Raw genomic sequence first — 15450 nt, forward strand, 5'->3', positions numbered from 1 at the left:
GCCCTGTGTAGGGTGCTGTCTTTTGGATGGGATGTTAAACAGGTGTCCTAACTCTCTGTGGTCACTAAAGATCCCATGGCACTTATCGTAAGACTAGGGGTGTTAACCCCAATGTCCTGGCTAAATTCCCAATATGTCACTCATACCATCTCGGTCACCTGATCATCCCGTTTACAATTGGCTCATTCATCTCCCCTGTAATTATACCCCAGGTCGTTGCTGTAAATGAGAATGTGTTCTCAGTCAACTTACCTGGTAAAATAAGGTTTTAAATCAAATAAACATGAAGTGAATCCTTTAAAATAGTTTTGATACTTTTACAGAACGTGAAGCTCAGATCTTGAAGCCTATCTCCAGTATGGAGGTTGTTGAGAAAGAGGAGGTTACGTTTGAAACTGAAATATCTGAAGAGGATGTGGCTGGAGAATGGAAACTTAAAGGGCAAGTCCTGCAAAGATCACCGGTAAGACATATAATTTGACTTTAATATATTTCTGGATTCTAACCACAATGATTGGAAATATGTACCGTACATGTTGTTTAAATGTTGATGTATTTACACTTTTGTTCAAATTCTATTTACTTTTTTAGACGGTTGAAATCAAATCTGAGGGCCAGAAACGTTTCCTCACTCTGAAAAATGCTCAGCTTGACCAGTGTGGCGAAGTGTCTTATCAAGCTCTGAACGCTATCACGAGTGGGGTGCTCACAGTCACAGGTAAGAAAGTGTCAAAAATTAACAATATATACTGTCATATGCTGTATGTGTTTGTAAAGTCTCTGTGATCCAAAGGAAGATCGATAATGCGTCATTCATACTTAATCATTATTCATACCTCACAGAACTGGAAATGGACTTCACAGTCCCCTTGAAGGACGTGTCTGTACCTGAAAAGAAACAGGCTATGTTTGAGTGTACTATCACAAAGGATGTGCCTAAAGTCATGTGGTTAAAGGGGTCAGACATCCTGTCGACAGGCGATAAATATGACATTATTGATGATGGAAAGAAACATATATTGGTCATAAACAACAGTGAATTTGATGATGAGGGACAATACACTATTGAAGTCTTGGGCAAAAAGTCAACAGCCCAGTTGACTGTGGAGGGTAAGTACTGGCTGAAACGATTCTCAGTTAACTCTTCTGTTTTACATGGCGCTGAATCTTTGATCTGGCTTTGTGTTAGATATGAGCTGCTTTTAGTATGTTGTCATCTTAATTCTTTATTGATTCATTATCTTACTGGGCAACAAGACTGTTTATTGGGCAAAGACAGTAACACTGTTATGCACTCAACTAATATATTGTAGGTATGAGGCTCAAATTCATAACACCACTAAAGGACCAAACTGCCAAGGAAGGTCAAACAGCTCGGTTTGAGGTTGAGCTCTCTCATGAGAATGTACCCCTGACATGGTACAAAAATGAAATCAAACTCCATGTGAGCAGGACCGTGCTCATCCATTTTGAAGGAAAGAAACACACCTTAGAAATCAAGGAGTTGACTCTAGATGATACCTGCCAGATTAAGGCAGAGGCTAAAGGAATTCCCTCAACGGCAAACTTGACGGTGCTAGGTAACCCCTACTCTGTACCTCTTTCTTTCATTCTCTTTGTCCTCTTTATGGCTCTTTGTTCATCTCTTGTTTTCTACATTGTTCTTCTATGCTATGCAACATGGAGAGAAGGCATCATTCGAGAGTGTTATTGTTATTTGATCTACAGTAATTGATAAAACATTTTCCTGTTCCAGAGGGTGACGCATACTTCACAGTGAAGTTGCAGGATTACACCGCAGTCGAGAAGGACGAGGTCACTCTGGACTGTGAACTCAGCAAAGATGTCCCTGTGAGGTGGTACCATAATGAGACTGAAATTAAGGCCTCTAAGATGGTAACCATAAGGGCTGAGGGCAACAAAAGAACGTTGTCTATCAAGAAAGTGGAAGGAAAAGACAAGGGACAATACCTATGTGATTGTGATACGGACAAGACCATGGCAACCATTAGCATTGAAGGTAAGTCAATTCATTTTTACAATCATAAAATCTAATAGTAAAGATTGTTTTTGTTTTCTTGGTTCAATTAATTGCCCTCTTTCCCCTGTTCAATTGCAGCTCGTGATATCAAGGTATCTCGCCCAATGTATGGTGTTGAGCTCTTCGATGGCGAGACCGCTCGTTTTGAAGTGGAAATCTCTGAAGATGATGTCCATGGCCAGTGGAAACTGAAGGGAGAAACCCTTTCACCTTCCCCAGATATTGAAATCATTGAGGATGGTGCCAAGCACACTTTCACATTATACAACTGCAAGGTCTCCCAGACAGGAGAGGTTGGATTCACAGCTGCCAATGCTAAGTGTACAGCCAACCTGAAAGTGAAAGGTAAGATTTATATTTCTGATCTATTTTCTCATTTCTACTCTGTATTCACATTTTTTCACAATTGAAATAGTAGAACGACGGATATTCAATCTACTATAATATGTTGCCTATTGGTTTTATTCCAGAACTGCCACTGACCTTTATCACACCTTTGAGTGATGTGCAAGTGTATGAGAAAGATGAGGGAAGATTTGAGGTTGAGATTTCAAGACCAACCAAGACCTTCCGTTGGCTCAAGGGATCTCAGGAGTTGGAAAATGATGACAAGTTTGAGATTATCCATGAAGGAAAGATACACACTCTGGTGGTCAAAAAGGCTGCATATGAGGATGAAGCTAAATACATATTTGAGGCTGAGGACAAGAGGACCACAGGAAAACTAGTTATCCAAGGTAATTATTGAGATCATGGATGTTTTGAAAGAATGAAATAATAAAGAAAGAAAATATTTGAGATTGTATTAATAAAATTGTGATTTTTTTTTTGTGATAAGGTATACGCCTTGAGTTTGTCAAGCCCATCAAGGATGTCACAGTGAAGGAGCGTGAAACAGCAGAGTTCAGTATTGAACTGTCACATGACAAAATCTCTGTCGTCTGGTACAAGAACGACGTCCGTCTGCACCCCAGCAAGGTTGTGCACATGTCAGACAATGGCAAAATGCACACCTTGACTTTCAAGCAGGTGTCCATTGATGACACATCCATGATCAAAGTAGAAGCCTTGGGCAAGAGCTCTGAGGCCATGCTCACTGTTCTTGGTAAGCTATTGATTGAACTGTGGTGTCATTTAGTTTGAGTCATTTAATTCACATAAAGCCTGCAGTTAAACATAACTTTACATTTCCTCATAATTTCCTCTTTGTGCTTGACAGAGGGAGAACCTTACTTTGTCACAAAACTGCAAGACTACACTGCCGTTGAGAAGGACGAAGTGATGCTGGTTTGTGAACTTAGCAAGACCTCTGCTGAGGTGAAATGGTTCAAGGACGGCCAGGAGATCATGCCTAGCAAGAATCTGATCATTAAAACCGATGGAAAGAGGCGTTTGCTGACAGTGAAGAAAGCAGAGAAGGGCAACATTGGAGAGTACACTTGCGATTGTGGTTCTGATAAAACCACAGCCAGGCTGGACATTGAGGAGCGTGACATTAAGGTTGTTCGTCCACTGTACAGCGTGGAAGTGACAGAAACTGAAATTGCCAAGTTTGAGACCGAGATCTCTGCCGATGATGTCCACGGTCACTGGAAACTCAAAGGAGAGGCCCTTCATCAGTCTCCTGTAAGTGGTATTGACTGATTTTTTGAAATATTCGATTTATTTGAAATAGCCCATGTGAACAAGACCATTTATTTGGTTGTATTATGTAGCGACTGATGTTTCTGTGATCTGTGTTTTCAGGACTGTGAGATTAAGGAGGAGGGTACTAAGCATGTCCTTATCCTGTACAACGTTCGCATGGATCAGGCCGGAGGTGTCGACTTCCAGGCTGCCAATGCTAAATCCAATGCTCAGCTCAGAGTTAAAGGTGAGAATCCTATGACACAACATACATACACACATTTTAATTTTGACTAAATATTATGGCTTTCCTCTGACAAGTAACTTTTTGTACGGCAAGTAGTACATTTTGGTAGTGCAAGTTGTACTCCACCATTTTGTTAGTTGACTGACGGCAAAAGATACTAAATCTCAGCAAGGGAGAGCTGTTGTCCAATCAGGTGTTGTGGCTATTTTAGAAGCCTCATGCCTTATCTGGAGTGGGTGGTCAGTGGTTATGATTGGTAGAGCTACAACATTCACAGTGAGAAGACACTCTAAATGCAAATAACTAGGACAGTCCATGATAACCCGATTTTCCCTCTAGCCCTTAGTTGTCCTGGTAGTTTAGGGACCAATGAGAATATGCCTGTTAAGAATTGGGATACAAATATGTCTGGTAAAAGAAGGACTTGTTTCTTATGAGTCAGTCAACTAACCATGTCTTCTCCTCGATCTGAAGCGCGGAGTATAGGGCTTATGCGGCCTCTCAAGGATGTTACTGTTACTGCCGGGGAGACCGCCACTTTCGACTGTGAACTTACTTATGAAGGAATCGTTGTAGAATGGTTCTTGGGAAGCACCAAGATGGAGCTAGGTGAAAGGGTAAGTACTGCAGAATTTACATTCACATAAACTGCTGTATAAGCAGATATTCTTTATGAATTGATGTATGCAAATTCAACTAATACTTTATAATTGACTTTACAAATGTCAATATTATTCAGCTCTTTGTTGGCTTTACAAATAATTTATATGACTACCTCAGTCATTACAATCACTTTAAGTAAATGTTTTCCACATCTTTAGAGCAAAGTGATAGGGTAAGTACAGTACAACTTGCATTCACATTAACTACACTATAATACTTTACAATACTTAATAATTGACTTTGTACCTGCACATGTCGTGGAGGCAGCTTCCATTTCTTCCTTCAAAATGCAACTAAATACCTACCAAGCTAAAGACCAAGATAGCTTTACATGTGTATTTGCTTAATCTGCTTAATGTCTATGTTTTGCATTAGTAGGTCATGTTTTGATGTATTGTGATTGTTTATCTATATTTTAATGTATTGTTGACAGTCTTTGTTTTGTTTCTACCTTAGGCGTATTGAGTGTGGAAAATGTGCTCTTCAAATTATATGTTATTATAATATAAAACATATCTTCACAACCCACCTACCCCACCTACCTCAGTCATAATAATCACAAGTGAAATAAAATGCATATTTTTGTCACCAACATATTTTAAACATATAAGGACATCGACACTTCAGGTCATTGTGCAGCATTATCTGTGTCGAGATAACATTTGACTGTTCATTCCTGTGAGCGTTGCTTGAGTTATTTTTAACAGCTTCAAGGGTTGGTGAGCCACCCAAGGGTTGGTGAGCCACCCAAGGGTTGCACTTTTGCTGTAATATTTAGTTTAAAATGTAAAATAGGTCATTAACAACGCCTTACATTTTTGTAATCAAGACAATTAATCAGGCTTTATCAATCTGTTTGACTGGCGTCCATGTGGTGTACTTAAAGCTGCTTTACGGGGAGCACGTGATGCAGCGGGGCTGAGCAGACGTTGACAAACCAAGCACTTCAAAGTTATTCTATATTTACCTAAATAACAACGTTGAAACAATATTCTAACATCGGCTGATAAATTGTCAAGTACTTACCGTCCCAAAAAGCCATGGACCACCGACCGAGAGGCAAGAAGGACGACCAAAACGTCGTTGATTCCCAAGATAACGATAATGCTACAGATAGCAAGATTAGCATTAGCCCTCATAACTCAGACGACAGTTCCAGACTGTTGCTCTCAGCAGCATCTTACGAGCCTGCCGGCTACTCTCCTCCGGGAAATTCAGGATGGTAACAGAGGTCTTTCTCTGAAAATTGATAAGAAATCGGCTGAACTCCATTCTTCCATTGACGACCTGAAATCCTCCATGAATTATCTCCTTTTGAGAACGACTGAGGCAGAGTTGCGCATTAGCACAGTTGAAGATACCATCGCTAGACATGACCAGGTCTTGATACAACTGCAAAAGGACAATGCCTACCTCAAAAACAAGGTAGATCAGATGGAGAACCAGAGTAGACGTAGTAATATCCGTGTGGTGGGATTGAAAGAGGACAACTAGGGCCGTGACCCGGTCCGTTTCTTCACTCAATGGATCCCGGAGGTCCTAGGCATAATCAACTTCACCAAGCCGCTGGAAATCGAACGCGCCCACAGAACATCAGCGCCGAAACCCCGGCCATATGAGCCCCCACGAGCCGTCCTGATCAGGTTCCTCCGTTTCCAAGACAGAGAGAAGATACTGCAACTCGCAAGAGTCAAAGGGGACATCACCATCGATGGAAAGAGGGTCAGCCTTTCCCAGATATGAGCGCGGATCTCGCCAGACGTTGCAAGCAGTTCAGACCAGCCGCCAAAGCACTGAAGGAGAATAACATCACCGGCTACCTCATCCACCCTGCGCAAAGTCTGAGCCAGGACGTTCTCTCTGGGGGATAAAATGCAATTCGTTTGTTTTCTCTTATCCGGATTGAACTGCTGGTATCTCCCGGTCACTATAATTGACTTGTACATTTTCAACTAACCGTATCTTCCCGGGGTGAATTCTATTACATTTACAGGAGAGTATATTTTGGTTTAATCCATATCTACTGGGCGAAGCAATAAGTGGGTTTAGGCCCACTGCTTTCCCCCTCATTTATGTTAATCTTTCGAAAAGAGACTCAAGCATCCCTTATCTGGGCAAGAAAAAAATCAGCCATAAATATCTATTCACAACGTTTGTTTTCTATTTAGAGAGCTCGCAGGTTTTAGTTTACGCCAAGGTTTAGCTAGTAAGAGCAAGATGGAACGCGAGCAGCAACGTATCTCTCTCTACAAGTGTATTCATGTTTGATTGTTGGGATTGTTGTTTTATTCTGACAATTGGGGTGGGTGGGATTTTTATTATTTTTTTCTTCCTTTTTTCTATGTTTATTGTTTCATTCCTAAAGAGACACACGGGTCACTTTTGTGCTCAAACCAAAGTTGAAACATTTCCTAATTATCTGCATATGATAGATTTCTATTCAGTTACATATTTGAAACCCAACCTATGCTTAATCCACTAAAATATGTTACATTCAACGTAAAAGGTCTTAACAGCCCAATTTAAAAGGAAAAGAGTCTATACATACCTTAAGAAATTAAAGGCTGACATTGTGTTTTTACAAGAAACACATCTTACAGCCAGTGAACACAAGAAATTGAAGAAGGAATGGGTAGGACAAGTTTTTGCATCCTCTTTTAACTCCAAAGCAAGAGGAACTGCAATTTTGATAAGTAGACACATCCCCTTCTGCGTCAACAACACCATCTCTGATCCCTCTGGCAGGTTTGTTTTGGTGCAGGGGCATATGTTTTCAGAGTCTTGGACCCTAATTTAATATTTATGCTCCTAACTGAGATGACCATATGTTTATTCATAATGTCTTCCTTCAGGTTGCTCAAGCACCACCAGGATGGCTACTGGTTGGAGGAGATTTAAATTTTTGCTTAGATACAGTTCTTGATAGGTCTTCTGATAAACCCTCACTTCTTACCAAAGCCGGCAAGCTCACCATGTCATTCATGAAATATCTCAATTTACTAGACATCTGGAGACAGTTGCACCCACAGGATAGGGACTACTCTTTTTATTCACACCCACACAAGACACACACACGCATAGATAACTTTTTACTTTCAACACAACTGTTTCATAGAGTGTTAGATGTCGAGTATCTCCCCAGATTGCTTAGTGACCATTCTCCTCAGGTATTATCAATCTCCATTCCTACCAAGGTAAATGGAGCATAAAGATGGAGACTAAATTCTACACTCCTAAAGCAACCTGAATTTTGTGCATTCATCAAAGAGCAGATCAATATTTTTACTTTGACAAACAAACCCTCTGCTCCTGACAGCTTAATTCTTTGGGACACATTGAAGGCCTATCTGAGGGGACAGATTATTTCCTATACTAAAGGGCTGAAGAGAAAACACGGTGCGGAACTGAGTGCCCTTGAATCTGAAATCTCCGAGCTAGAGAAAACCTACCAAAGAGGCCCGACTAAAGATCTATACAGGCTTTTGGTAAATAAAAAACTTAAATATAATATTCTGAACACATATCAAGCTGTGAGGGCCATCACTAAATCAAAACAGCGTTATTACGAGCTTGGAGAGAAAGCTCATAAAGTATTGGCATGGCAACTGAAAGCAGAGGAAAGTAAGAGGACAATTAATGCCATAGAAACTCTTACTAATGAGATATCTTTCGACCCTACTGAAATTAATAATACTTTTAAGAAATACTATGAAGACCTCTACACTTCCCAATCAAGCGATGATCTATCAGAGATCGACTCCTTTCTCTCCTCTCTCAACCTCCCATCCCTGTCAGGGGAAGACAGCGAGCGCCTGAGTGAACACTTCTCAGTTCCTGAATTGTTGGAGGCCATTAAATCCTTACCTTCTAATACATCTCCTGGGGAGGATGGCTTCCCTCCAGAGTACTATAAAGAATTTAGGGAGCTGTTGGTCCCCTACCTTATGGAGGTACTTAAAAAAGCCAGAGAAGACAACTGCTTTCCAGAGTCCTTCTCTCAAGCAGTGATTACTGTAATCCACAAGAAAGGGAAAAACCCGCTAAAGTGTGCCTCCTATAGACCAATCTCTCTCCTTAACACAGATTGTAAACTGGTCACCCAGATGCTATCTAATAGACTGGAGTCATGTCTTCCCCTGTTGGTCAACCCAGATCAGACTGGCTTCATAATTAATAGATTGTCCTCCAATAATCTCAGAAGGTTCTTTGATATAATTCACCTTGCTAACAAAAACAAAATACCTAGTGTCGCAGTCTCCCTCGACGCTGAAAAGGCCTTTGATAGGGTTGAATGGCCATACCTCTTTCGCGTCTTGGAAAAGTTTGGTTTAGGTACCGTGTTTGTAAATTTGATAAAATCACTCTACAAATCTCTTAAAGCTAGGATTGCTACCAATGGGATTACTTCCTCCTCTTTCCCTCTTTTTAGGGGGAACAGACAAGGTTGCCCAATTAGCCCCCACCTCTTTGCCCTCGCCATTGGCTGAGGCTATTAGAACGTGCCCCGACATACATGGCTTTGAGGTGGGCCCCCATACCCATAAATTATCACTCTTTGCGGACGACCTTATCTTATTTCTAACAAACCCAGAACACTCCCTCTCTCACTTGCAGATCCTACTACAGTGTTATAGTTCTTTCTCTGGATATAAGGTCAATTTTGATAAAAGCGACATCTTACCGTTGTCTGTCTTTGACCATCATACCATCAAGCACAAGTTTCCTTTTAGATGGTCGCCTATGGGCTTCACATATTTGGGCATAATGGTGGATGGTAATCTGAACAACCTCTATAAACTCAATCTGGCCAGTTTGTTGCAAAAGGTGGAGGTTGACCTTTGTAAATTGACGGACTTGCCTCTCACTCTACTGGGTAGGATCAATGTAATTAAAATGAATGTCCTGCCCAGATTTCTATATCTGTTTCAATCTCTCCCTATCCCTGTTCCCGCAGCATTTTTTTCCTCTCTCGACAAGCTAACCAGACGGTTTATCTGGCACGGCAAAACCCCTAGGGTTGGCCTGGATAAACTGACCCTTGATTACAGTCAAGGGGGCTTAAACCTACCCAATTTTAGAATGTACTACTGGGCTGCACAGTCTAGGTTTCTGGCTCAGAGGTTTGACTATGGTCCCTCTCCCTCATGGTTGAACATTGAAAAGCTTGAGGTGAATGATGACACTGGGGCAGATTTGTTTTACAAATGGGACAGAAAATCTATAAAAACCATCACAGACAACCCTTTAATCATACATTCTGTCCTGGCATGGTGCAAACTGCATGAGCTGTTCGGACGAGGGGGATTCCTTTCCCCTAAAACCCCTTTATGGAACAATAGATTGATCCCTATGTTTTTCCAGAATAGTAACTTTAGACCATGGTCTGATAAGGGGATCACTCTTCTGGAACATTGTTACGAGGAGGGAGTTCTTATGTCTTTTGATCAGCTGAAACAGAAATACCACTTGCTTAACAGGGACTTCTTTAGCTACCTACAACTACGAAACTTTATTAGGGTGACTCTCAAGGGACTATGGAACCTACCTAAGATGTCACCTATTGAACAACTCTGCCACGCAGACCAACCACTGTTCAAGACCATTTCCCGTGTATACGATGCTCTTATGTCAGGACTAACACTGCCTGGGCTAGATAAACCCCGACTTAGATGGGAAAGAGATCTGGGTATTGATCTTGATGAGGATCTATGGAGTGACCTATGCAGGGATGGTGTTACATCCACATTGAACTCCAGATACAGACTGATCCAGTTTAATTTCCTCCATCAGCTCTATATCACCCCATCTAGACTACACAAGTTCAACCCTGATATCTCCTCCCTATGTTTTAGATGTGGCTCAGATGAAGGAACATTCCTCCATTCCACTTGGCAGTGTTCAAAACTACACGGTTTCTGGCAGGGGGTATGCGATACCATATCCTCAATTCACGGGGTTGCATTCCCTTTAGACCCGGAGGTCTGTCTACTGGGTAACTTCACTAACACCAATCTTAGGCAAAGCCATACTATAAAGCTAACAGAAATATTGCTAGCGATCGCCAAGAAATGTATTGCCTTGAAATGGAAATTGGATTCCTCCCTGCCAGTTGCAATGTGGCTATCGGAAGTTAATAGTTGTATCCCTTTGGAGAAAATCACTTACTGCTGGAGGAATAAGTTAAAGACATTTTACAGAATGTGTCAACCTTTTATTGACTATATGGAGAATCTCCCCCCACATCTCATTGATTGAATCTATATATAATCCTCACAATGTTTCACACGTAATGTATAATATGTAGCCTACGGCAGGTGATGCAATGTCTCGTTTTTTTTTTCGTTTTGTTTTTCTTATTGTATGTTTGTTTATATAATTATTATTTATTTTTGTTACGCTCGTCTGTTACTGTCATTTTGTCCTATCGTTGTCTAATATCTTTTCACTTTTGTTTTGAATGTTCTTAATTGGAAAATGCAACAAACAAAAAAAAGCTGCTTTACTCTACAGATACAGGAGAAAGACTGCTGCCCTATGGGCCGTTCTGGCTCAGACAAGGCTTACATACATATTAAACTGTTTCATTTCCTCAGGTGGTCACCAGAGCAGAAGGCAAAGGACACAGCCTAACTATCAGAAATGTCAAGCTGACAGAGGCTGGGGAAGTCAGGCTCACTGCAAAGGACTTCAAGACCCAGGCCAAACTCATTGTCAGGGGTAGGTTATATTTGTTAAATCATTATGGAGATTATCTGACATACCACTAGAGCTCCCTTGCTGAAACTGAGAGGTCCTTGTTATTAAACATGTTAGCACACATTTGTTTGTCTAGTTAAGCATGGCATGCAGATATTTTCAAATGGAAGAAGATCAACTACATACGTGTGGGTGCAGTTCATTTATCTACAGTGCCTTCAGAAAGTATTCACACCCCTTGATTCTTTCAGCATTTTGTTCTGTTACTGTCACGTTGGCATGAAGGATCGGGAGACAGGCGCAGGAATGCGTAATATTTTTTTTATTAAGCCCAAATTATGAAGTGCCGTATAAAGGCACGGGGGCGAAGACCAAACAAACACATAACAAAAACACAGGGTTGAAACCCAAACAAAAGAGCGAGGAGTACCTCGAATAAATACACATGCGCGCATGATGATTAACACACGGGACTACACCCGGAATCATCTGCGCAATCCACAAGGGCACGAAAGCCCAAAACACACAGCACAGATACTCAGACGCACCAACGGACATTGTAACAATAATTGACAAGACCATGGAAACCAAAGGGCACATATATACAAATACTAATCAGTGGGAATAGGGGACAGGTGTGCGTGATGAAAGTTCCGGAGGGATCCGTGACAGTTACAGACTGAATTTAAAATGTTTTAAATTGAGATGTTGTGTCACTGGCCTACACACAATACATCATAATGTCAAAGTGAAAAGCTGAAATGTCTTAAGTTAATAAGTATTCAACCCCTTTGTTATGGCAAGCCTAAATAAGTTCAGGAGTAAAAATGTGCTTAACAAGTCACATAATAAATTGCATGAACTCACTCTGTGTGCAATAATAGTGTAACATTATTTTTTAATGACTACCGCATCTCTGTACCCCACCCATACAATTATCTGTAAGGTCCCTCACTTAAGCATTGAATTTCAAACACAGATTCAATCACAAAGACCAGGGAGGTTTTCCAATGTCTCGCAAAGTATCAGGAATCAGGTAGGACCCAAGTGCAGACCTTGTCGAAGTTACAATGTTAATTGCAGCAAACAAAGGTACAAGGCGGCAGGCAGGGTCAGGTCAGGCAGAGTTTGGAAATCCAGATAGGGGCAGAGGTACCGGACGGCAGGCAGGCTCAGGGGCAGGCAGAGTGGTCAGGCGAGTGGGTTCAGGGTCAGGACGCGCAAGGGTCACTAACCAGGAGGACGAGAAATAGAGAGGCTGGGAAAAGACAGGAGCTGACAGGACAAAACGCTGGTAAGCTTGACAAACAAGACGAACTGGCACTGGCAGACAGAAAACACGGGTATAAATACACAGGGGATAATGGGGAAGATGGGCGACACCTGGAGGGGGTGGAGACAAGCACAAGACAGGTGAACCAGTTCAGGGCGTTATGCAAAGAAGGGGACCTATTGGTAAATGGGTCAAAATAAAAAAATCTGACATTGAATTACACTTTGGATGGTGTGTCAATGCACCCAGTCACTACACAGATACAGGCGTCCTTCCTCACTCAGTTGCCGGAGAGGAAGGAAACCGCTCATGGATTTCACCATGAAGCCAATGGTGACTTTAAAACAGAGTTTAATGGCTGTGATAGGAGAAAATTTAAGTTGGATCAACAACATTGTAGTTACTCCAAAATACTAACCTAAATGTCAGAGTGAAAAGAAGGAATCCTGTACAGAATATAAATATTCAAAAACATGCAACAAGGCACTAAAGTAAAACTGCAAAAAATGTGGCAAAGAAATACACTTTATGTCCTGAATACAACGCGTTATGTTTGGGGCCAATCCAACACAACACATAACTGAGTACCACTCTTCATATTTTCAAGCATGGTGGTGGCTGCATCATGGTATGGGTATGCTTGTCATCAGCAAGGACTAGGGAGCTTTTCGGGATAAAAAGGAATATAGCTAAGCACAGGTAAAATCCTAGAGGAAAACCTGTCTCAGTCTGCTTTCCAACAGACACTGGGAGACAAATTCACCTTTCAGCAGGACAATAGCCTAAAACACAAGGCCAAATATACACTGGAGTTGCTTACCAAGATGACATTGAATGTTCCTGAGTGGCCTAGTTTCAGATCTGACTTAAATCGGCTTGAAAATATATGGTAAGACTTGAAAATGGCTGTCTACCAATGATCAACAACCAACATGACAGAGTTTGAGGATTTTTTTTACAAATAATAATGTGCAAATAGTGTACAATCGAGGTGTGTAAAGCTCTTAGAGACTTTCCCAGATCACGGCCAAATGTGTGAATACTTATGTAAATGAGATATTTCTGTATTTTATTTTCAATACATTTGCAAAGAATTCTAAAAACATGTTTTCACTTTGTCATTATGGGGTATTGTGTGTAGATGGGTGAGAAACATATTTAATCCATTTTGAATTCAGTTTATAACACAACAATATGTGGAATAAGTAAAGGAGTATGAATACTTTCTGAGGGCACTGTATATCTATATTGCAACTAATATAATGGTCTCCTGCTTTACAGAGCCACCAGTTGAGTTTACCAAACCTCTGGAGGACCAGACAGTTGAGGAAGAGGCCACTGCTTCATTGGAGTGTGAAGTCTCCAGGGAGAACGCTGAGGTCAGGTGGTTCAGAGACACACAGGAGATCCGCAAAACTAAGAAATATGACCTTATTGTTGATGGCCGAAAGAGAAGACTCATCATTCATGGCTGTACTCTAGATGACTCAAAGACATATACATGTGATGCTAAAGAATTCAAAACCTCTGCTTTCCTGAATGTTGAACGTAAGTAAAATGATGCTTCAACAAAAGTAAATATTGCAAATGAACAGAATTTGCAAGCAGAGTTTTAGAGAGTATATAATATATATTTTTGCTTACAGCTCCACATGTTGAGTTCTCTAAGCCACTCCATGATGTTGAGGTCAAAGAAAAGGAAAATGCCAGATTTGAGTGTGAGGTGTCTCGTGAGAATGCCAAGGTAAGTGATTATGAATGAAAATACTTTAAAATAATCAGCTCTACCTAAATGAAAACAGAGGAATCAATTATCATTGGTTTACACGCACAATAATTCTGATGATATATTGTTGTCTGTTCAAACAGGTTAAATGGTACAAGGACGGCAGCGAGATCAGAAAGGGAAAGAAATACGAGATCATTGCCAATGGTGTCAAGCGTATCCTTGTGGTCACCAAGACAGTCTTCGATGATGAAGCAGAGTACGAATGTGACGCTAAGACCTCCAAGTCCTCTGGCATGCTGACAGTTATTGGTAAGGCTTTGTTTTCATTCTCAGTTACTACGAGATTCATATCTATACCATCAACCACATATTTGACTGATTACAATATCTTCTTCTTGCAGAGGAAGAGGCTAAGTTTACCAAGAACCTGTCTAATGTGGAGGGAACAGAAACAGACAGTGTGAAGATGATTTGTGAAGTGTCGAAGGCCAGTGCTGAGGTCACCTGGTGGAAGGGAGACCAGGAACTGCCAGAAGGAGGAAGATATGAACAGGTCACGGATGGAAGGAAGAGAATCTTCATTATTCAAGATCTCAAGATGGAGGACGCTGGAGAGTTTAACTGCAGACTGCATAACGCCAAGACATCTGCAACATTAACACTGAATGGTAAAGAAATCAGATATGAGCTGTAAATTGAAAACATATACATTCTTAAAAATGATATAAATGATGTGCATATGTTTGAGTGCAGGTTAAGCTGCTGATACAAATGATATGCATCTCCACTCATCTTGCTTTTTTGTTCTTCTAGAACTGGCTGCGGAGTTCATTGCCAGGCCTCAGAGTCTTGAGGTGGTTGAGGGAGAAAAGGCTGAATTTGTCTGCTCAGTCTCTAAAGACACCTATGAAGTCAAATGGCTGAAGGGTGACAAGGAGATTGTATCCGGAGATAAGTATGACGTCGTCTGTGATGGCAAGAGAAGAGCACTGATAGTGAAGAATTGTACACCACATGATGAAGGAGGCTATGTCGCCTTCATTGGGACTACCAAAGCCTCAGCTGACTTGTTTGTCATTGGTGGGTACTTGTACAAATACTGCATAATTTGTTTATTGCTGTCTTCTGTGTCTAATAGAAAACTATAGTTTTGCTGACACTGTTTTTTTCTCTCA

The 15450-nt window shown here is 41.0% G+C and overlaps 1 protein-coding gene across 50 annotated transcripts in view; it reads left to right on the plus strand.

The window, feature by feature from the left end:
• LOC110501770 (titin) overlaps positions 1 to 15450 on the plus strand; it is a 186535-nt gene that overhangs the window by 66398 nt on the left and 104687 nt on the right. For 46 of the 50 annotated variants that reach the window (XM_090215944.1, XM_090215945.1, XM_090215946.1 and 43 more), the window contains 17 exons: positions 324 to 463; positions 592 to 718; positions 844 to 1110; positions 1314 to 1580; positions 1757 to 2020; positions 2120 to 2386; positions 2512 to 2778; positions 2880 to 3146; positions 3261 to 3667; positions 3788 to 3914; positions 4389 to 4531; positions 11171 to 11294; positions 13828 to 14094; positions 14193 to 14290; positions 14416 to 14584; positions 14677 to 14943; positions 15089 to 15355. In XM_090215944.1, coding sequence (XP_090072070.1) covers positions 324 to 463; positions 592 to 718; positions 844 to 1110; positions 1314 to 1580; positions 1757 to 2020; positions 2120 to 2386; positions 2512 to 2778; positions 2880 to 3146; positions 3261 to 3667; positions 3788 to 3914; positions 4389 to 4531; positions 11171 to 11294; positions 13828 to 14094; positions 14193 to 14290; positions 14416 to 14584; positions 14677 to 14943; positions 15089 to 15355 — 3735 coding nt within the window. The remainder of the gene's footprint in view (positions 1 to 323; positions 464 to 591; positions 719 to 843; positions 1111 to 1313; positions 1581 to 1756; positions 2021 to 2119; positions 2387 to 2511; positions 2779 to 2879; positions 3147 to 3260; positions 3668 to 3787; positions 3915 to 4388; positions 4532 to 11170; positions 11295 to 13827; positions 14095 to 14192; positions 14291 to 14415; positions 14585 to 14676; positions 14944 to 15088; positions 15356 to 15450) is intronic. The other 4 variants (XM_090215987.1, XM_090215988.1, XM_090215989.1 and 1 more) reach the window with 1 other exon arrangement.

The sequence above is a fragment of the Oncorhynchus mykiss genome, chromosome 22 (genome assembly GCF_057628025.1).
Source record: "Oncorhynchus mykiss isolate SJ-2025 chromosome 22, ASM5762802v1, whole genome shotgun sequence".
Taxonomy (NCBI): Eukaryota; Metazoa; Chordata; class Actinopteri; order Salmoniformes; family Salmonidae; genus Oncorhynchus; species Oncorhynchus mykiss.